Below are 23,438 nucleotides of genomic sequence, written 5' to 3'. Positions count from 1 at the left end.
AGAGAGAGAGATTTAGTCTTTAAATAGACAGCTCTAAAGGTAAATACAGGTATAAATTGTAATAGATTGGTGTGTACACTATACAGTATGTCCAAATGTTTGTAGACACCCCTCATAAAGAATACATTCAGCTACTTTAAAGCCTTTTGCACTCATTGCTGACACAGATGTGCAAATGCGCACAGTAACATCTGGTCTAGTCCCTGTAGAGAAGTACTGTCAGTAGAATAGAGCTCTCTGGAGAAGATAAACATTAACCCACTGACACCATGCCTAATGCAGTGGAACTGGGTTTCTGGAATGATGGTGCTCCATCTAATCTGTTTTTCCAATAAAATGGAACATCTCTAATACAGGTAAGTTTAGTGGTGGGTAAATCTCAACAGTAGTCCAAGAAGGGACAGTGAGAATATTGTGACATGGTAACATCCCACAGCTTGATGGTAGTATGCTTTATCCATCCACTATGTTTGAGATCTGTCTAGAAAATGGTTTTGTGGTTGTATTTAAATATATATATATATATATATGTATATATGTATGTATATATATATATATATATATATATATATATATATATATATATATATATATATATATATATATATATACATATATACGTATATATATATATATATATATATATATATATACATATATATATATATATATACGTATATATATATATATATATATATATATATATATATATACGTATATATATATATATATATATATACATATATATACGTATATATATATATATATATATATATATATATATATATATATATATATATATATATATATACATATATATTATTGCATCAAACAAATTATTGGAAGTACTTGTTTCACTGGCAACAGAACAGCCTTATATCATAATGCTACCACCACCATGCTTAACAGGTGGCATAGAGTTCTTTGCCTAAAATGCCTTACCTTTACTTTTTGGAATGAGTTTTACAGTCAGGGTTGAAGAGGTGTGGATGTAAGTAATGCTTTTAAATGTAGTAAAATAATTCCTAGACACTAGAGACAGTTACTCTAACAAAAGCAAGATAAACTATTTTGTAATATATTTGATTTACGAAGATCCAAATCATAGAGAGATGCCCCAATACTTGGTTGTGTATCATAATTCATAGTCAGTTTTTAAACTGTGTACAGGGCTCCACTGGTATCTTAATGAAGCTCCCCATCCTGGTGTTTAGTAGACCCTGAGTTTAAGCCTCCAAATAATGTCTTTCTTGGAACCATTTGAATAATGAGATATGAAGGAAGAGGCAATCTGAACAGTCATACATTCATTTATTCATTTCACACATTTAATGTAAAACAAATGTCTTTTGTGTTGAATCAGACATGAGTATGTTACCAATTGTTACTATTGTGTAAGAATACTTGGAGAAAGTTATTGTCAGAATTAAAGCACAGTTCTGGTGGAAACAGGAGAGTTGAGGTGCACGTTGAATTCTGCCATGATTTGGGCAGCCGTGGTTTTATTTATTTTTTTCTGGATACAATCCGGGTTAGTACCCAAACATCCCTTTCAGACAGCTTCCTCTTGCGTCCACAGTTAATCCTGTTGGATGTGGTTGGTCCTTCTTGGTGGTATGCTGACATTACCCTGGATACCGTGGCTCTTGATACATCACAAAGACTTGCTGTCTTGTCCTTTTCAATGAGTGAATAATTTAATAAATGAAAACTGTTAAACTTTTATCATCGCCTCTTTAGGACCCAAGGACACATTACAACCAATACACAATCCTTTTATTAGTTTTATGACCCAAAAACAATCGTACCTAATTTTTAATAACAAACCCTTTTATACCCGTACAATTAAACACACTGTGCTTTTTAACATGTGCTTTATTGTGAATACTGTATATATAACATCTGTTCTGAGTCTACCACCAAAAAACACTGAAGTCCAGCCTGAAGCACTTTACATACACAGTTAATGAGTGGGGTGAACAATGAATGCTGTACAATGAATAGATGGAAATCATCTTCTTGTTGGCATTGTCACTGTTCTTTCTATTGTTTTTCTCAGTTTAATCTCACTTTGGTCTTCTTCTTGATCGTAGTATCTGTTGTATTAGAAGTATAGTTTTATTACATTCTCTTCTACTCAAACTTTTATCAGTGTGAAACTTTTCTGCTGTGTTTCAGCACAAACTCAAAAAGAGGTGTTCTAACATCTAGCTGTTCTCACTTCATCACCTACATCAACAGCTCGGTGCGGTGCAGGAGAAAACACTGAAAGGTGTTTATGATGTGATAGACGTTCTTTTTTTTGGTTGTTGTTTGTTTCGTTACATTTTCAGTCCTTTGTTTATGGCAGGGATGGGCGACACACACTGCTTTATTTTTTACATTCATTTTATTATGCTTTACTTTGTTTGTGTTTTGTTTAGTTCTCCTCTATAAAGCTTGATTTTCAGTGGGCTGAGTGCGTCTGGGTACTTTGTCACTTTCCACTAGTGCTGTGAGACGGCCTGAGGGTTATAGTGGGGTCACTTGGGTTGTTAGTAGATGGATTGATGCAGCAGGCTCAACTTTAGTGTGTATGCTTGTGCCAGTGTGTGAATCTGACCTACTTTCACCAGCACTGCAGTGCTGCGCCTCTGCTTCTCTCCTCCTCTCTCTCTATCTCTGTAGCCCCTCCATGTATTTCTCTCTTTCTCTCTCTCTCTCTCTCTCTCTTTCTCTCTCTCCCTCTCTCTCTCTGTCTTTCTCTCTGTATGTCCGTCTGTCTACCCCTTTCTCTCACTTGTTTTTGATTGCTCTCTGCATGCAAATCAGTCAGAGACAGTTGATACAGATACAAAGCACTAGCAGTTAACTACAGCTTTAGCTGCTACACAGCATGCATCATCTTCCTAGTGTGTATGTCTGCCTGATTTACAGTAGCACAGTTCACAGGACAGCTGTAGTACAGTTCTATAACACATACGATATCTTCCAGAAAATACAGCATCATATTTTTTGGTACCACTTTAAAATAAGACTACCTTTGTAAAGGATTTATAAATAGTTTACAATTAGTTTATTAATGGTTACTAATTAGGTTGTAAATGCTTTATAAATGATTAATAATCAGTTATAATACATATGTAGAAAGCATTACAATATAGATGGCTGTGGGTTCACTATTTGGCAAACAACAGGTCATTGTTGCCCGTTCTAGGTATGTGTTATAATAGATTATTAATGGCATTTTAAGGCATTTAAAACCTAATTAGTAACCATTAATACTAATACTAATTGTAAACCATTTATAAACGCTTTATAAAGGTAGTCTTATTTTAAAGTGGTACCCATTTTTCCAAAGAATATCTTAACAAAACTGATGAATTTTACAACTTTAAACAGAACAAAAATCAAATGTATGTTTTGGGTGTTTCATTAAAAGGTTGCTTTTCCAACTGTTAAGCATGGGGATGGATCAGTCATGCTTTGGCTTTGTGTTTCTGCCTGTGGCACAAAGAACACTTCTGTGTCATCAATGGGTGGTAACTTGAATTAGTTGAATGCATTTCGTTAAAAGGGGTGTCCCTTAACCAGGGGTAGCCAGGTTTTGTATGGTACTTTCTTGCCACCTGCTTAAAGTGGCAGTCCGTATAATTTTGTTTCTAAACTGAGAGCAGAAACATTTCTGAGTGGAGATGGGGCAAAATATTGTCCCTAATATATTCATTCTAAAAACTGGGGTGTCCGGTCGCTTTTCTGCGGAGTTCTGGCCACGTCACGCGTCTTTACGTACTTACGTCACATGTACAGCCTGTAAAAGAGGATACGGCTCAGTTTTACTAAACACGAGCGGCCCAATGGATTTTTTCTTCCCTGATGGCACGGCCATATTCCAAGACGAGTCCAAAATTCATGGAGCTGGAATTGTGAAAGAGTGATTCAGGGAGCATGAGATCATTATTTTCACACATGGATTGGCCACCACAGAGTCCAGATCTTAACCTCATTGAGAATCTTTAAGATGAGCTGAAGATGGCTTTGCACAGTAATCCAAATCTCCCACCATCATGCCACAGCGAATGCAAGACGTAATCAAAGTTAAAGACAGTCCAACCAAATATTAGAGTGTGTGACCTTTTTTTGGTCGGGCAGTGTAGTTAGACCTGTTTTAGGGGGGATACAATGATAATGTAATGTTAATATTTCTTTGTGTTTAAAAAAATAATATATTTTAAATGCAAAAAATAAAATAATATATAATAATATATAAAATAAAATAATCCAGGTTGTTAAATAGGAATGCAACTACAGACCACATGCACATTTCCAAAGCTTAGCCCTCACTGATAAATCTCACATGACTGCCCTGGTGCAGCATTCTTTAGCTTTCATGGGACATGGCAAAAGTCATGAAACATGATGCTAGTTCCTGCCCCAAAGCATTTGGCATGTCAGTGTAAATACCATCCTGTCTAATGCTCTGTCTCTTTTTAGCTTCAGCCCCAAACTGAAAAAGTCTGAAACAGCTTAAAGAAGAACTCTGATGGAAAATGGACGAGGGATGTAATGAAACATGATAGCGAGTTCAAACTTTTTTTGAATAGCCCATCTCTGTTTTTCCCCAGAATTCTGAAATACATCGCTTTTAACGAGGGCTTACAATGCTAGTGATAGGGGCATAGCATTGCCCATGCAGGTACGTCACTATTTTTACACCATTAACAAGCTCAAAGTAGCTCCACACTTCATTGGTAGAATTCTGAGGGCCCCACCATTTACCCTAGGTTAGTTGTCCTGAAGCAACTGAAGAGACTGACAAAGCGTGGCGTGGACAAAGTGAATGGGACTGGAAGTGCTGGACGTCCAACTCCGCCTTCCCGCAGGCTGCAGTCAGTAGTAGTTGGTTATTATTCTTCTTCTGCTAACGTTGCTGAGGAACGCCTGCTCAGCTTCCTGTAATTGGTCTGAAAGTTCAAACCATCTAGAAAAGCGCTTTCACACTGCAGGCGAACCGGACCATGGTTTAGAAGATCCGGATCGAGACCACCTCTCTTGGTCGGACCAAAATCTGGTCCTTTGGTCCGGACTGTGGTTCGCGGCCCCTTTCACACCTGCTACTTTGGTTCGGACCAAATGAAAAGTCCGAAAGTCCGGACCAAACGAGGCAGGTGTGAAAGCACCCTAAGACACAGTAAATCAACTGACAAGCAACAAAGAATAGATAGATAGGAGCAGATTGCAATACGAATTCCCTAGAAATTCTTATATTATAGAGACATTTTCAGCAACAGCTGGAATTCATGCATTTTGACAGACTTCATTTCAAGATGGCAGCACCTGGGGAACTAGTTCAAGGTTTTTTAATGAAATACTTTTGCACTTTTTGTGCACAAGTTCTTAGTGACTCGTTTGAAATGTCAGGGCCCTCTGAATTCTACTAATGTAGTGTGGAGCTACTTTGAGCTTGTTAGTGATGCAAAAATAGCGATTTCTTTGCATGGGCAACTCTATGCCCTCATCGCTAGCATTGTAAGTCTGTTGGGAGCATCTGCTCCAAGTGCTGTATTATTTAATGCTAATGCTAATGTGAACAGATGTGGGCTATTCTACAAAAGTTTGAACTCGTTATTATGTTTCACTACCACCCAAGTCAATTTCACACCAGATTTCTTCTTTAATGTTACAGTTCCTCCAGTCCACCATAACCCACTTCCTGTTCTACTCCTAATCCAAGCAACATCAGCTAATCAATAGTCAGCCTCTCTAGAGTCAGTGAGCAGTACGCTCTGACATGCAGACGCTGGTGAAGGGACATTAAAATGTATTAAGTAGTTATTCATGGATGAGTTCCACAGACTCCAAATGAAGAAATAATGCAGACGCTCCTCTCCCTTCACCACGCCGTGTGATTTTACATTATCATTATTGATTCCTATTGAAACCTCATTCTGATCTGAACCAGTCGCATCCTCTCAACTTTAAGGGCACTTATTGTGAAATGACATGTATTTTTTAAGTGTTTTAAGTGCAAGAGTTAATGAATATCATTATGACTGCTCGGAGCCCGCAAGAAAATCCCTTCAGGAAGCAAAGGCATCTCATTTGGAGCCTGCAGAGAGGATTACAATGGCGAGAGGACGGGAGCTGTGTGCTCTTTTTCAGGAGGCATCTGTCCTATTGTGTTGGGAACATTTGGGAACAGATTGTTTTGTGTACTTATGTGAATAGCGAGTGTCCCTGAGCAGGAGGAGAGGAAGGGATAGAACTCATCTTCATATGGAAGCTGCCAATAAGGACATCCCTTTGTGCATCACTTCCAGTTCATCTATTCACTCGGTCACTCTTTAGTGTCCTGGTTTAATCCTGACCTGCAGCACAGGTAGATCACTGCTGTAATGGAGTTGAAGTAAATGTTCAGTTAAAGATAAATGGAGGCAGTTTTGACACATTTTCTAAAAGAATCTGATGAATGATTGAATGAGTGATGGATTGATTGAACTAGTAAACAAATATTTGACCATGTATGGTGTCTGAAATTTGCTTTTTCAGGTTTAAACTGGTGCTACAGTGCTAATTTGAAGCATAGCGAAGCAAAAGGCTCTATCACATTCAAAATTATGTTTCTTTCCTCCCTTCTTTTTTTGCATATATTTTGTCTTTTTTTTGTCATTTGAGCCATACATAGTGCAAATTACATGCATTAATAACCACACACTGTGTCAGAATGTTAAATAATCTTAAAGAGACACACTTGTGTTAGCTATAAATGTAACGCAGCGGAGTAAATGAAATAGCAGCACTCATATTGAAACTCATATTTTATCTATATGTTCTATAAATAAACTGTACCATAAAACTGATACACATAGACCTCCCCAGTGCTGGAGAGATATTCTATACAGCTCTCTCTCAATCTCTCTTTCTCTTTCTCTCTATCTCTCTGAATATTGCTCTTACTCTTTTTTTCTGTATTTTCTTCTGTATCCTCTTATATTGCTTTTTCTATATCATTCTTTTTGTTTCTCATTTACTCTTGTTCTTTCTTCTTGTACACACTTTTTTATTTCTTTGTTCATTTCATTCTCTCTTTTTTGACTGAGACTCTTTGCCATTCTCTCACTCATTTCATTTTCTCTCTTTCTCCCCATTTTTGTCTAGTTTCTCTTTCTCTCCATCTCTATCATTGTCTTCTCAGTCGTTTCTCTTGCTGTTGGTCATTTTGTCTTTGCACACTCTTCTGTCACCTCCCCAGTGCTGGAGAGATATTCTATACAGCTCTCTCTCCATATCTCTTTCTCTCTTTCTCTCTCTCTGTATATTGCTCTCACTCTCTTTTCAGTATTTTTCTCTGTCTCCTTTTTTATTGCTCTTTTAAGATCATTCTTTTTGTTTTTCATTTACTCTAGTCTCTACTCTTTTCTCTCCATCTCTATCATTGTCTTCTCAGTCGTTTCTCTTGCTGTTGGTCATTTTGTCTTTGCACACTCTTCTGTCACTCTTTGTTTGTTTCTCATTCTCTTTTTTCTCTTTTTTTGTCTTACTGTCTGTATCACTATTTCTTACTTTGTCACTTTGTTTCTCATTTTCTCTTTTTTTTACATTTTCTCTGTTTATTTCTGTCTGTCTCTCTCTCTCTTTCTGCAGTATGTCTCCCTCGCTTGTCCTTACTCTTCCCTCCGTGAAGTGCTGTGTCTTTGATCAATACTTACAATACATTTTTTTTGCTGTTAAGCTCTTTTTCCCCCTACGCCTCTAAATGACCTACTTGGTAATCTCCTTAAGAGTATTGCTCTCTCTGTGTGTAAGAGAAGAAACCGAGAGAGAGAGAAAGAGCAATGGAGCAGAAGACAGGGAAAAGTAAGGAGCTGCAGTACAGCTCAGGAAAATGCTGGAAATAAGGACTGAGTTCTGTGTGGATTTAATAAATAATAGCTCAGTTTCAGACAGGCGGAGTTTTAGCATCAGGACAGATTGGAACAGCTTTTCTCTCTCAGCACTACTATTTGAATTTTACATAATCCATAATCAGGTCTGATGTCTCTGGACCGTATGTTCTCTGTGATGGATTTAACACTCTGTTCCATTCAGGACAAAAAAGACAAGCTTGCTTTCCATGAATTAATCAATTTAATCAATTCCACTTTAATATAACCTGCACTAAAAAGCAGTCATGTAATGTGTAATATAGATAATATAACCTTAATCTAACCTTTTGTGTAATTTTAATATGTCTGTGTCGTCCATTTGTATTAAAGGATTTTTTATATGGATTGTTTGAATATACTGAACATGTAGATGCATCAACATAATGATGTTGAACAGCTTAAAAACATTCTCAGTCAGTCATTTCAGTTCATGTGAAGTGATTTATGTTCTATATTGCAAGTGATTTTTTTTACGTTCAGTTTAGCACTTGTAACTGTACTCAGATTTAACAGATTGTGCTTCAGTTAATAGATGTCTGCATGATTACTCAACTTCAGGGTTAAGGTTAGAAGTAGGACCAGGGTATAGATTTTGGTTATGTTTTGGTTGACAACCAATATTAGAGTCTATTAGGATTAATGATTTAGGGTTATCACGTTACGATGAAATCAGGGCTTTAACTAGCATTTTTCAGCAGGAAAATGCTTGCCCACACTCACACAGCACAGAGTTCTCAGGAATATCTCACCTCCAACAATTTATTAAGCCTGGAAATTGTATTCATTTTAGCTCCGGCCTGATTTACTAATCATGGTCTGAGACCTTGTAAAAATAAATTTGCCGAAGGGAGTTGGTATCCTGGGAGGTAGTCTGGAGAGCCTAATTTGGTCTCAGATTTCTCCAGAACATAATGAAGTATTGATCTACAGATAACATGTGGAGAGCCTGGAAATGGTTGTAGAAAGACAGCTTATTGGTGTAGTTTCAGAATGTTAGACTATAGCTAGTTTAATTGTCCTGATGGAATATGTAACATTTGAAGGCTGTCAGGACACAAAAACAAAAGGTCTTTCAACCTTGGGCAAGATGCGTCACAATGCTCATTGCTATCGTGCACCCCATCAACAGTCTTTTCTCATGCCTTGCACTTGTGTCCTTTGAACAGCAAAGGACCTTACCTTATCTACGCTGATGGGCGTGGTGGTCTGTAAATGCAGCATGTTCAGGTACATTCAGGTAAATTTCTGGCATATTGCTTGGCAACGGAAAACACAGGTGTCTACCATCAGACATTCAATGCTTCATTGGCAACACAGACCTACTGGCCCTCATTACACACACATGAGCAGCAGCACAAACCTAACTTTTACATCAATAATAAACAGAATATTAAATAAAATAACATTGGTGTTCCTCATTGCTAAAAAAAATGCAGAAGCACTGCACCATTAAAATACCAATTCGCTTAAGTCAGAGCGCACCTGGTTCTTAAAAGAAATGGCAAGTGACACTCTGATTGGTTTATTTCACATTACACCAAAAACACACCCATGATCAATTAAGAGAAGTAGTACATGCCTTTTGCACGTTTCGAGGAGCACAAGACATACTTTTACTGATGTTTCGATACCATACGCACACTGACATGCCTTGCCCATAGAACACTAAAATAGGACCTAAAGTAAAGTATGTGAAAATCAATGCGGGTAAATGGGAAGAATAAGAGATGAAAACTGGAAAATGGATAAGTGTGGGTCAGTGTGATTGTGGAATAGAACTTAGGGGGCCTGCCCGTGAAGGAGGGTGAGCACTTTTGTTCTTTATTAGCCAAAAAAACTCAATTTAACAGAAATTGATACAAAAATTGTGTGATAAAAAGTTGTATACAGGCCAAAATGACTGAATCAGACCAAAAAAATTGATGTCAATGGTGTGGACATCTTAAAAACTATGGGATGGGTTACGCTGTGAAAATCGGACAGAAACTTAAGATGAAAAAAGGAATATTATCTTTGCTTTACAATATTGGCACAGCCGTAAGTTCTCAAATATAACTAACATAATAAGTAGTGCCAGGTCCTAGACTTCTGTTTCAGTAGAAAGTACAGCTGTGACAGTTCTCACAGATTTTGCAGGTGTGTGTGTGTGTGTGTGTGCGTGCAGGAAGGACTGAGGTAGCTACTCTGTTTTTATCCTGCTCTGCTGTATAGCGAAGTTTATTATTAGCAGCCTCAGAGAGGTGGTTCCATTCCTGCTTCAGCGAGAGGGTGCAGAGCGAGTGAGAGACGGGGAGTGAGAGGGTGAGACCTGTGCACGTGAGGAGTGTGCTGAAGACATGTGAGGAATAGGAGGAGTGGAAAAGAGTGTGAATGCTATGAAAGCCTATTGTTCGCCAGCGCTGGTGCACGGGGGGGTTTGTATAGTGGGCTGAAGTGAAAGATGCTCCCTGAAAGCTCCATGTGATGCTGTCTCTGATGTTGTGGGGGCTCGTTGGCCTGAAGCGTGTCTGCGTGTATATTTGGAGAGCAGAGTGGGACTGTGTGTAAGACATGCATTCATCTTCTCTGCGTGTCTTTTCTCCGGGTTCCTCCACCCCCTCTTCTGATCCTCTGATAGGGTGCAGATAGACACCTGTAGATAGCTGTACTCACACCCACAGGCACACTGACACAGTATTGATCAGAAGAGGCTGATGTTTTTTGGGTCTCTGAAGCGCAGCAGCATCTGTTGGTGTTGGTAAAAGATGAAGGCCGTTGCAGGAATGTAACACAGGGGGTCATCTCTCTGTGTCACTCTCATCAAAAGAGTCCTGCAGAGTGCATCCTTCCTCAGAACTCTGTATGCTGATGTACAGACAGACAACTGTTGGTCTGTCTTTTCCTCTCTCTCTCCTTTTGTATCTCTCTGTAGTTCTTTAGATATCTTTTCATATTTCTTCTTATTTATTCATCTATCTCCATATGTCTGTCTGGAGTTGTGTCTCTTTCCCTTGCATTCTGTCTACGTGTTTGTTTGTGTGTCTTTCTTTTCTAATCTGTCTATCTATCTGACATTGTCTTTCTGCCTTTATAGAGTGTTATGCAAAATTAAGTTTAACGTAAATAGTTTCTCTAAACAGCATACATTCAAAACAGTTTATGCATAACTTTAGGTCCCTAAACTTAAGTAGCTTCATAGGACACTGATTTGTTTCCAGTTTTCGCACTAAAAAGCCAGGTGATCTGGATTTCCAGGCTTTACAACAATCATGACCATTGACCTTCTTTAAACAGATGCCTAGCACTCTGAAAATAAAAATAACTGGTGCCCACAAAACAGGCGAATGCTCTAAGCAGTTTATTTATTTATTTATACTATTTGTCCTTAGTTTGTGATGTATTTAGGACATTTCCTGGAGAGTTCAAAGGAACAGTAAGTTCAAGTTATAATCTCGAATACATCTAAATTAGAAAACTTAAAAAAAGGTTTCTAATTAAAATTTCTCTGTGAGGCTTTCTGCATCCTTACAACAAAATAAGTGTTGGAAGTTTTTAAACTAAGGACCAGTCACATCGAATCAGATGCGCATGATCTTGGTTGGATCAAAACGCAAAAGTATATGTATATGATGAGCAACACGCTGACTAAAAAATGTATAATTTAAAAGAAAATTTTTGGCCAACCATAGCTGGGGGCAATAGGCTGGGGGATGTTGAACGCTTTTACATAGATTCATATTGCCATTTTTTGGTTTGTCTAGGTGCATTCTAGTTTGTGTATGTTCCACAAAAAAAAACTGCAAACTAGCTTCCCTCTTTTATAATTGTTTTAAACTAAGAAAATAAGCAGAGAAAAAGAAAGTGAGGAAACTGGAGAGACAAAAAATATTAACAATATTATTAACAAAAATATTTAAAAAAATGTTAACATACTCAAAAATCAGTGAGCAAGGTGGAAGTAAGGGATATATATATATACACAGGTAAACAGGTGTATGTAATCAGTACCTAGGTGAGTGGGAACGCTGTTGCATCACAATATCCATGGTGTGTGAGAGTTCTGGTGAGAGTGCATGCTGGGAACTGGAGTCCAGAGTAACAAGTTCAGAGTCCAGAGCAGGCAGGCTGACAATGTCAAGACTGACAAGGTCCTTTAACAGGGCTTTTTTTAGAAACATCCTGTGGACCTGTGATACAACTTTTTGGGTGTACAAATACATGAAAAAACTGTTCAGCATGGGTATAGATCAGTTGTGATTTGCGTTTGTGTGCAACCATTGGACAGGGAACATGTAACAGATTGAGGAAACAGTGGGTCTTATTTTTTTTACAGCAAAACCTTGAATTAACATTACATAAGTATGTGCAAAAATATCTGAAAATACTATGAGAAGTGCTGGATAGTGATATATTCAACAGAAAAATAAGGTTCTTAATTACACCTCAAATCCACAACACCCTAGGAGTTGTCACCTAAAGGTTTTGCCATGGTCCTCACAGTTCCCTTAACAAAAAAAATACATCAATTGTCTGTGAATAGAAGAGCTGTACAAGACTGTCCAAGAGATAAAAAAAATAAACTAAACAAGAGTTAAAAGACTCAGCTGGCTACAAAAAGCATTTACAAGCTGTAATACCGGCCAAAGGGATTACTGCCAAATACTGACCCTGCAGGATGCCCAAACCCTTGTATCTGTTTCTTTACCTTTTTTCATTTGGAAACCGTATGCAAGTTATTCCATATATTTATTGTATTTTCTTTTTTCAAGTAAACAATTTTGAATGTGGTGCCCAATATTTTGACATTTTTGTCACTGTATCTCAGTACATTGCTGTTATCTGTTTCTTTACTGCTGTATCTATACCCCATACATCTTTTTTCTGTATCTCTCCACATCTCTTTCCATTCCTCTGGTCTGTTTATTGCTCTGTTTATCTTTCTGTCTATATACCTCTCTTCATCTGTCTCAGTCTCCCAGCATCTCTCTCACTTTCTCTCTTTCTCTCCCTCTCACACTCTTTTTCTCTTTCTCTTTTTGTTCAGTCTGAATCACTGGAGGACACAGACAGTGGTGGAAAAGAAAGCTGGAATGAATTGATTTTCCAGTGGGTCTTGTTGTGTGCTCTGCTCCTGGGCCCTCAGTAACTAGACCCAGAGGAAGTGTCTGTTCAGTGGACAGTGCACAGTTCCTGCTCTGTTTTTTAAGAACTTTTGATCATTTTCCATCAAAATTAGTCATTACAGAAAAAAACTATATGGATATTAATATGTAACATGCTTTTTTAATAGCCAGTTGTGGAAAAATATATATATTTGTAGAATAAAGAGAACAAAACAGTATATTGCGCTTGAGAGTAGTTGTTTCATGTTCAAAATAGCTTTTTTCTGTATGAAAATGATCCTGTAGGCCAGTAAATTTGTGCATTAAAGTCTTATTAAAGTATAGTAATACTACCTTCAGATGCAGTTATACACACCTAGTGAAGAGGAGTTATACAGCAATGGCTTTCAATTAAGACACTTTTTTAATATTGTTGTTCTTGCTTGATTCCATCTTCAGCTGACAAGACTGCACTCAAGTACAAGTGCCCACCAACACCTTAGCAACCACCTGGGATATGATGGCAAATGCCTTGCAACCACTTAGCAACAGATTAGCAACCAATTGGGACTATAGCCACTGCCTAGCAGCCACTTAGTGACACCTAATCAACCACAGAGTATGCTTAGCAACGACATGCCAACCATCGAGTAACCAGCTATAAACACCTTAGCAATCACTTGGTACACCATATTAACAACATGTCTGTCTGTCTGTCTGTTTGTATGTCTAGTCTGTCTCCTTCTAATTGTTCCCTTTTTATTTTTTTGCTTTACATGCACAGGTTTTGGTTCAGGAATGGCATATCTAGTTTATTCAGTTAGCTTTAGCTACGTTGGTTAGTTTTGGGTAATAGTGGCTGGTAGGGGTGGGCGATATGGCCCTAAAACAATATCACGATATTCCAGGGAATTTTTCTGATAATAATATTTTTGGCAATGTGACAAAACATTTCAAGAAGAATTCATTTCAGTAGAAAAAAAACATCTTGACACTAGAAGTGTAACAAAATAAAAGTTTAATAAAACTTAAGGTATGTAATGACAAAAATCTACCACAAAACTAAAGTACAGCATATGTAATGCATGCACGTAAACTGCAAACAAACAATTAAATGTAAACACAGTAAATAACAAAAAAAAATACACAATGGAGTGCATTCCAAAATATTGCAATATTACGATGGTGGTGTTTTATTATTTTTTGCATACTAGTGGCTATCTTAAAATCTGTGTTCAATTTTTATAATCTGCAAATCTACAGTGCAATATAATAAAACGGCAGATAAACATCACATCTCAATAGGTGTCCTCTGTTCTTGTGTTTTTATCAGTTTTTGCTAGGCAACTTATCAAGAATGTTCTTCCTAAGAGCACGAGTCTTTGGGTTCTTGATTGTATTGAGAAACACTCAGTTTTTACCAGTGGTGTGCAGTAAGGCCCTTCTAAGGGGTGACAAAATGTGCATGTAAATAATTACATAATTTTTTATCAGGAAGTATATAATATAATTATTGTAAGTGTATGCATTTATTTTATGAATTAACTAAAAATTAAAAACAGCAACTAATTCAAAGCATTAGTCTGTGTTTGTTCAGTTGCTACAGGACTCTTATCTAACTGAGAGCAGTACTAACCAATCAAAGCTGTTTAAAAAGGCTTTCATGAAAATATGACAGACATTGTGTCATATTATATTAAAAAGCCTTTTAAAGGCTGCCCTTCTATGTGAAACTAAGTAATAGGCCGCCTGTCTGGTGAGTTTTATGTATACTTAATGTTTTGGATGCTCTGGTGTACTGTAGGCATACAAATGATTGATCTTTGTTGAGCGCCTATTCTTGTAGGAAAATTAAGCATTTATTGTTTGGTCTGTTATATACTTTTATATACTGTTATATACTTGTAGCTGTATTTGTGGGCTGTTAATGTGTATTAAGTTCATATAACTCAGTCGAGACAGAGAATATATAGTTATTGTAATATTTATCAATGTGTCGTTCGGTCAGGCGGGGGCGGGGGAGTTGGGTGGGTGGTTGCAAAAGGGGTACCCACTATATTCACTGCTTGCCACTGCTTTTTACATTTGTATCTTTTATTACAATCCTAGCATTTCCTTTGTCTTGGTTTTCCTTTCAGTCAATACTTTGACATCAGCTACTGCTGATCATCCTGGTGATTTTTTTTTTTTTAATAAGGAATGACAAAGCTGAGCCGAAAGAGAAGGCTGCTAGACAGTGAGCTTAGGTGGTAATGGTAATGAGCAAATGATGAATGGGTCTTCCTACATGAGTAATCTTATGCTTCCTGTAAAATGCATCATTTAAGTTACAGAAAGCCTCTATAAAGCATCATTTATTTACTTAAGGTTTACTTGGATAAAACAAAGAGGCTGGTTTTCCAGCAGCTTACTGTAGCCTGAGCAACAGAACAGAACAGTGTGTAGCTCGTCCTGCTGTTTCCTAACAGCACTCCTGTATAAGTGTAGAGATGGAGAGGGGGTGATGGATGCTGGAGGAGACAGTTATCAGATAATAGCATCCTATTGGCTGACAGGAGGGACCATAACACGCAGAAGAGTTTACGGGGTTGCTATAGAGACGGCTGGTGCAGCAGCCAGGCTTGTGGAGTAAGTTATGGAGATGTGGGGGATGGCAGCTTTATTGTTGTGAGGGTTTCTTTCATCAGGAAACTTTCTTACGTAAGCTTCCCTCTGAAGGTCGCTTCTCTGAATCACTGCGTCAGATTAGCACATTATTGATTCATCACTTCTGGCTCTTCTTGACTTCTTTTAGCTTCGTTCTGCAGTTTAAATATCTGTCTATATCCGGTTGGCAAATAGGCTTATTGTAAGAACACTGTGATTTATAGGGTTTCTCGTTTGAGCTTTATTTCTCTACAGCATTGTTTGGCTAAATTGTCTCTGTGGTAAATTGTCTCGGGTACATTTTCAGTGGCTGTACCCTTAAGAAACTAATGAGGGGTCTATATTTATACTGTTTAATACTAGAGGTGAGCAATATAGTGATATTTTATTGTATTATGCAAAATGTTCTTTTTTAGGGCATTTGGAAAAAAAATGCAATAAAATTATTTATATATATATATATATATATATATATATATATATATATATATATATATATATATATATATATATAAAAACATATTAATGTTTTACCAGCCAGCATATGTATGGATAAATCAGATTATACAAATGGTTTGAGGGATATGATTTCTAAACTAGAAATTAGCACATACGATTAAAGCTAGGTGTATAAATTTGAAATTGCTTCTGTCCTTCTAGTCAGTTTTTTATGCATTTCCAAAAATTCCAAAAACAAAAACACAGCTACTTTTTCTTACATAATACATTGATTTTCTGTGAGAAAGTGGAGTAAATTTTTTCCATCTGCTCAAGAACTCCCACTGTGACTAACACACAATTTTTAACACTATTTTTGGGAAATTTCTGTTTTTCCATTCATATTAAAACTTCCTTCTTCTGCACAACAGTTAGTGTTTTAAAATGATGAATAATGATGAACTCGCAAAGTTTTATTCTAATTCAATCTTTCTTTGTCTTTCTCTTTCTTTTTCTCTTTTTATCTCTAGTGAGAGGAGGAAGCTCCAGGTGAACATTGTGAGTCCCATTCACTGCAGTATGAATGGGAGAAAGTGCACGGTGGTCGTGGAGACCAGGATCAACCAGTCACAGCCCGACTTCACCAAGAGCCGATCAGGTTACATCCTAGCAGTACCGGGAAACTGAAGGATGATGACGGGCAATGCAGGATGTCTCCTGATGTCATCATGTCAAGATACGGTTCTGCACAGCATCAATGTTTAAGCCATACCAAATTTGCCTTAATTAAAGGCAATGCTTTTTTTGTTTGTTTGTTTTGTTTTTTTGGAACCACAGATTTTTTAAAGAGGACACTTCATGTGTAGGAATATCCCTGAATGTATATTCCCGCTCAGAATGAGATGCATAATAATGAAAGATGAGATGATTCATCAAAAAAAAGATGAAATGCACTTAATTTTCAAAAAGATTCTATGAGATTGATGAGGCATCATATTTATTTACCATTTTAGCCAAATGAAGGGACACATACATATAATATTTATAGGAATCATGGTATGCAAGGCTTCAAAATATCTAGCTCGTGTTTTGATATGCTGGTAAGGGCTGTTCTGTTCTTTAAAGAGAATATTTCTGTTTTTGATATCGTGTTCGTTTGGGATCAAGTATGGCTATGTTTTGGATATGATATGTATATCACAGCTCCTAGTGGCCATGTAGCAGACGCAAAGACTTGTGCACCGCAGGTTTTGTAGAGGGATATGTTGAGCATATCCGTGACGTTCCTTAAGTGCTCAGAGAGGAGCATTAAAATCTCTCTTAAAAACTTAAAACTTAAAAACTTGTTATGCATATTTTCAGTTGTGCAGATGTAAAGGGGATTATATATTGTTTATATAGGTAACAGTTACACAGCTGAATTTATCAGGCTGATGTTATTAGAAACTGTCAGTTCTAAAAAAAAAAAAAAATCTATTGGCTTTAATGGCAGTGTAGATGCTTCTAGCTAGATGTGACTGAAACATTTAGAGACGTCTTTCTATTAAACATCAATCCTGGAAGGAGCCCATAGTTGAACCTGCCTTTAGCAGAGCCATGCTTTCTTCTGCATTAAGCCACAGTGACATTAGGCTTCTGTAAGCGATATTCTATATGGTTGAAATTGCATTAATTTGAATATTTATCACCATTAGTGAATTTGAGCGCAAATGTTTTACTTTTGTTTGGTTGTGCTGATCTTGATGCAACCATGGCCCCACCGCTGCCCCTTCCACAGCGAGCCTCTATATGTGAAAGGTCATTGGATAGACATATGTAAGATACATATGAAGATATACTTCAGGAGACCGCATGGGAATCCCCACACTTGTGTAAGTCATGTGGTATTGCCTTGTAATTTAGGCTGAACAAGACGTGATTTAATTATCAGAGGAACAGCCTCATATTAGGTGCCAAATGGATGGGATGTTCTATTTCCAAAAACAGAGCTGACATTTAACATTCCTCAGTCCAGATTGGCACGTGTGTACCAGAAATATATCATAAAGGAAATTACCACCCACAGTGAACAGCAAAACGGGCGGTAATGATCATGACCAGTGGTATCTGGCTGGAATTGTCCGTGCAAACAAAGGATCTAATCACCAGCAGTGGACAGCGAAGTGTCTGGTTACATTATCAATTCGAATCACTCATTGCCACAAACCACAGCTCTTATGTGCAGTAGTATATTATATTATATTGTGTTAAAATTTAGTGTGTGATACTGTGATTCTGTGGTTTAACATGAGTCCGACAGTTGATTCCTAAATTAGCTTGCTACGTTTTCTAATGTGCATCTAATGTGACTGCGGCTTTAATCAGGCAAGAAAATGCATTTCAAGGTTAAAACCTGACTCTTATTAACTCTTATTAAGACTAATAACAATAATTAATAACATGGTACAGTTCTTACTGTAGGCAGATAAAATGTTCAAATTTATATATATATTTTTTTTTTTGCATTTTTGATCATTAGATATAGTATAATTGGTATGGCATGAATGAAGATTGTAGATTGTGGGACCTCATGTGTGCTGATTGATGTATAACTTTGTTTAACTTTGTCGACTCATATGAACTGAATCAGGACTGCGCGGTTCTAAGTGAAAGCTCCCAGAGTGTCTGGCCTAGTTTTAAAGAGACGTTCTCTGAGAGAAGACGCAAGTGCCACTGAACAAATTGGCTGCTGGTCTTTTGTTCCATTATAATTACTGTTCCATTGTACTCTTCTAACTGTGGGGTTTGGGAGACCAAAAAAACTTTAATCAGAAGACTAGGATCACAGCAGTTGGCCAAAATAATTTCTAGCTTATGTCTGTGTTCATCTGCGCTCTGTGATGCTGAAATGTGTCTAATTGATGGGATGTAGGTTTGCAGAAGGAAAGCCTTGGGCAGTATTTAAAGGCTGATCCAGGCAATAGCTCCTGTTTTAACAAGAGCTGCTCAATTTATCATTTTAGCACCATCATTGCAATTTGCAGTGGTCATGTTGTAGGATGTGGAATGTCATAAATGGTATATTAAGTCATACATGTCATGAAAAAAAAATCCATACTGCTCTTATTTTACATGGTATATTTATCAGTACCCAATATCATTTATTTTACTTTGATCATTGATAAACATAGTGCATTAATACCGTTTATCATACCTCAGATCATTGAATTCTAGAGAAATCAGGTGAAAAATTCTGTAATTTTTTAAAAAAGTTGCAGTATGCATTATTATACAACAATATAATATTTTTTCCAGTATCCAGTACATCCCTAGTTTTAACCTAACCTAAGCCTTCTGATGGCTCTGTTGCTCAAATTCATCCTTGAACAACTTGTATTCCTTATGCTCTTTTGTCTTTGTGTATATGTATACGTGTGTCTGAAGCAATTCGCTTGCATTAGAACAAAGTGAAAGCTAAAAAATGTGGTGTTGCCCCTCGTTCATCATCTCCCTTGTCTTGTCTCTGTGCTCTTTGTCTTTGTCCCTGTGTTGTCTCTATCTATCTGTATTGTGTCTTTTGGCTGTATGCCCTGGCTGGGTAAACTCTGCCACCGTGCATAGTGGGAGAGAGAAAGACAAAACACAACGTACCCCCATGCCATGAGGAGAGCGAGCCAGACGCTACAGCCGTTTCCATCCCTGTGGCCTTGGCACTAATACAGCACACTCCCAGCTTACATATTCCTCACTATTCGGAGGCTGCTCGCCAGCAGAACAGAGAATATAATAATTAATGAATTACTTATGGATGGAAAATTACCAATGCACGCACTGCCCACAAATATTAGGTAGGCAGACTTTATAAAGTAAACTGAAGGATTTAAGAGTTTAAGTACGTTAATAAATTATAAATAATTAATTTGTGATTTGGCCTCACCCTTTTGTGATGTGCAAGGTATAAACCAGCCATTACAAACCAGTTTTAGCATTTCTCAGCATGGTTAACGTTCCATACCTGAGGCCACATAAAACATAACATTTGGTGGGAGGGCTTAATAATGTAGGGACTTTCTGATTGGCTTCTCATTTGCATCACTTTTTTGCCATTAGATCAAGAATCTTTATATTTCCAGTAAAGAAAATATAAGATTGTCTTCAGAGCAAATCTATGTTTTTTTGCCTCCTACATTCAGCTTTTTTAGTGTTTAGTCTTTGCTACCTTGCTCACAATAAAGATTTAGCTAAAGTATAAAAAACTATTTGTTTCACTTCATTCTCATGTACTTAGTAAGCTTAGTAAGTTTTTATAGAGGGCATTAATATCAGTTACCATTTACCTAAGCACGCTGGAACTAAATACTGGCTACTGAAATTCAGTAGTAATTCAGTCACTACCATTAAGGTATCCAGCTCTTTCCTATTCATTTAGGTTACCGTCGCATCAGCTACCGGAGCCCTGAGAGAGCACAATTGCTCTTGCTCTCTCTGAGTGGGTAGATGGTGCTCTCTCCCTACATCACTCTAAAGGGTGATGTTGATCAGCACAAGGCGTCTGTGCACTGATGTATCAGAATCGAGTCGCTGCGCTTTCCTCCAAACGTGCTGTGATGCATCAGCAGCAGTTCGAAAAGAGCCGGTGGTGGCTGACTTCACATGTATAAGAGGAGGCATGTGCTAGTCTTCACCCTCCTGGTGTTGGGGTATTTCTAGTGATAGGGGGAGTCCTAATGAGTGGGTTGGTTTAAATTGGGGTGAAAATGGGATAAAAGTATATTAAGTAAAATTATTTCCAATAACCACCATAAATCTTAAATGTAACACCGTGTAGAGTCAGCTTTCAAATATGTTGGGTTAAATTGAGCTTTGTCCAGCCATGCAACTGTTGCTTCATTAGAATGTGGTGGTGGGTGGAGCATGTGAAAAAGTCAGCTGACCCTAAACGGTTTTCCCAGCATAGTTAATTAAAACATCTGAAGATTTGATAGCAGTTTGATATGGTTTTTATTCACATTATTTATTTTTTATATATTTCTGCTTTGAGTTTTTTATCATTTCTGTTAAGAGAAATAAAAACATGATGGATGTTGGCCCAAAAGGCCACGTCATCATTAATCAACAGCCAGATACACTTGCACTTTTGCTCATGTTCATAATTTTATAACATAACTGTACATTACATTAACCTGCTCTCACTCTGTTCTCACTTACAGACAGACTCCCTGGTTATTTTTTATTTGTTATTGGTTATTTGTTTATTGTTCTATAAATCTGCTCGTGTCTGATTATGATAATGATGAGTCGAGTAGCTTTAGCGCCATGATAACCCCTCAGCACCTTTGTGTTTCTTGCTCTAATATATGTATAATTTTGCTGTTTAATTTTTTTTTTTTTTTCAGCTAAAACCAATGTATGTGCCTAATTGTATATTTCAAATATTTAATAAACACATTATTATTTTATTTGATTGTTGTACGCAGAATTCAACCAAATGTAAGGGAACATTGTGAAATGTTTATTGTGTATGTTTCAATTCATACGTCTTGTTTTGCTATTTCAAACCTTAATTAAAAGCCATTTTTTGCTTTTATTCAGGATCCAGAACTAAAATTATGGAAACACATCTGATCTGTGCTGTTATCTAATCTTTAAAGAACAACTGACATCTTTGTTGTCCTGTTTTTTTTTTTTTTTTTTTTTTTTTTTTGTAATACCACGTGGGTTTATGACATGCTGTAACAAATATCACTGCTCAAATAAACATGCCCTTTCCCTTAAAGCACCCAAACCAAGACCTTTGCTTCCAGATGGTGATATAATATGGGTGTTTGTTTGGTGTTTTGTTGTTGTTTGTGTCAGAATGGTCATAAATCCAGCATGAACAGCTGTGTTTTCCGTTTTCTCTGTGCTGCTGATGACGTTTAAATGTGTCAGATCCGTTCGCTGCCTGGCTGAATCATGACGGCAGCACTTTTGCAGGCTGATCCGGCGGTTGGCACAGTTTGTGCTCTGATGAAGCTTTATCCGCCTTCTCACACTCTAAATGCTGAAGTACCTCATGCGACCAGAACACCGTGGTCCAGTTCTCCACCAGCCTGAAGCTCATGACTGCTGAATAGGCAACTTTGGTACATTAATACACAGATCAAGCATTACATTATGACCCTCTCCTTTTTTCTATATGAATTATCAATATTATTTCCACTGATCATTTACAGTATCAGCACTTTGTAATTTTATATTTAGAGACAGGAGCCCTGTATCTGTTTCTGTCCATTAAAAAAAAAATATCCTCCTTTTATGCTGTTCTTTAATGATCAGGACCCCTTCAGAGCAGGTACAGTATAATCTGAGTGGTGGGGGTATGTGTTAGTGTGTGTTGTGCTGGTACATGTAAGTGGATCAGTCACAGCAGTGCTGCTGAAGTTTTTAAACAATCCAGTGGCAGTAATGGAAAGTGCTCCTGTGTGCATAACTGCTTCGATTTATACTTCACTTTAGGTTAATTTGAAACCGTCTAAGCAATCTATTCCAAACACAGCATTTTCTTGAAATATATACCACATAGGAACTGAATTGAAGAGAGACTTTAAAATAACATTTCTACAAATACTAATATATATATATATATATATATATAACTTCCATTGGTGAAAAAAATACCAGATGCAGTGCAACATGCTTATTTATAAGCATTACAGGTATATATAAGCATAAAAGGTAATTGTTTATATACTTCACATAAAACTACTCATGCATCAATGGTAAATTGGTACATTACTGGACCCACCAGAGGTGCATATGGCTTGACACACTAATGTTTATTTGAGAACTCCCTTACATCGCTCTTCAAGATAACAGTCATTCTTAATCAATCCTAGAGTGAGAAAAATTAGTGATTTGTTACTTGTCGTTTTTTTTTTTTTTTTGCCGTTTTAGTAATATTCAAACTTTTACACTCAATACTAGCGTAAAACATTTTTGTCATATTTGGACATTTTTTTCCTTCAGGTTTTGCAAAAAGATGGACAACCCAATGTATGTCAATTTAATATGGTGTGCAGTTGCCTAGCTGAAGAGAGCTGAAGAGCCTGGTGGTCTCCAGAGGTCTGGTGGGGTTGGCTTTATTTTGAGTATTATATTGGTGAACTCCTGGTTTGGAATTTCAAACTGCAATAACATAAATATACTGTTTTAAGTATGATATTAAAACATATGTACAAACCTTCATACAGTATTTATAAATCTTAGGGTTGGATCCAAAGGTTCCCATCCCTCTAACCCTTTTGATTCTTCCCACAGCCTTCAACCCTAACCTTTCCCACTAGATCCAACTAATATTATAGAGTTTAATGATGAAAAATAAGGGCAGTATTATGGAAAGAGAGGATAA

At 37.1% G+C, this 23,438-nt stretch overlaps 1 protein-coding gene across 1 annotated transcript in view; it reads left to right on the top strand.

The window, feature by feature from the left end:
- Positions 1-21,837, top strand: part of myo1d (myosin 1D) — a 136,543-nt gene extending 114,706 nt beyond the window's left edge. Inside the window, exon 22 of the mRNA XM_007259173.4 lies at positions 16,600-21,837. Within this exon, the coding sequence (XP_007259235.1) occupies positions 16,600-16,756 (157 nt within the window). The 3' untranslated portion in view covers positions 16,757-21,837. The remainder of the gene's footprint in view (positions 1-16,599) is intronic.
- Positions 21,838-23,438: the final 1,601 nt, after the last annotated feature.

Source organism: Astyanax mexicanus, chromosome 15 (genome assembly GCF_023375975.1).
Source record: "Astyanax mexicanus isolate ESR-SI-001 chromosome 15, AstMex3_surface, whole genome shotgun sequence".
In the NCBI taxonomy this organism is placed as follows: domain Eukaryota; kingdom Metazoa; phylum Chordata; class Actinopteri; order Characiformes; family Acestrorhamphidae; genus Astyanax; species Astyanax mexicanus.
Note: the sequence above shows the minus strand (reverse complement) of the source record. Positions and strands in the feature narration are given on the sequence as shown.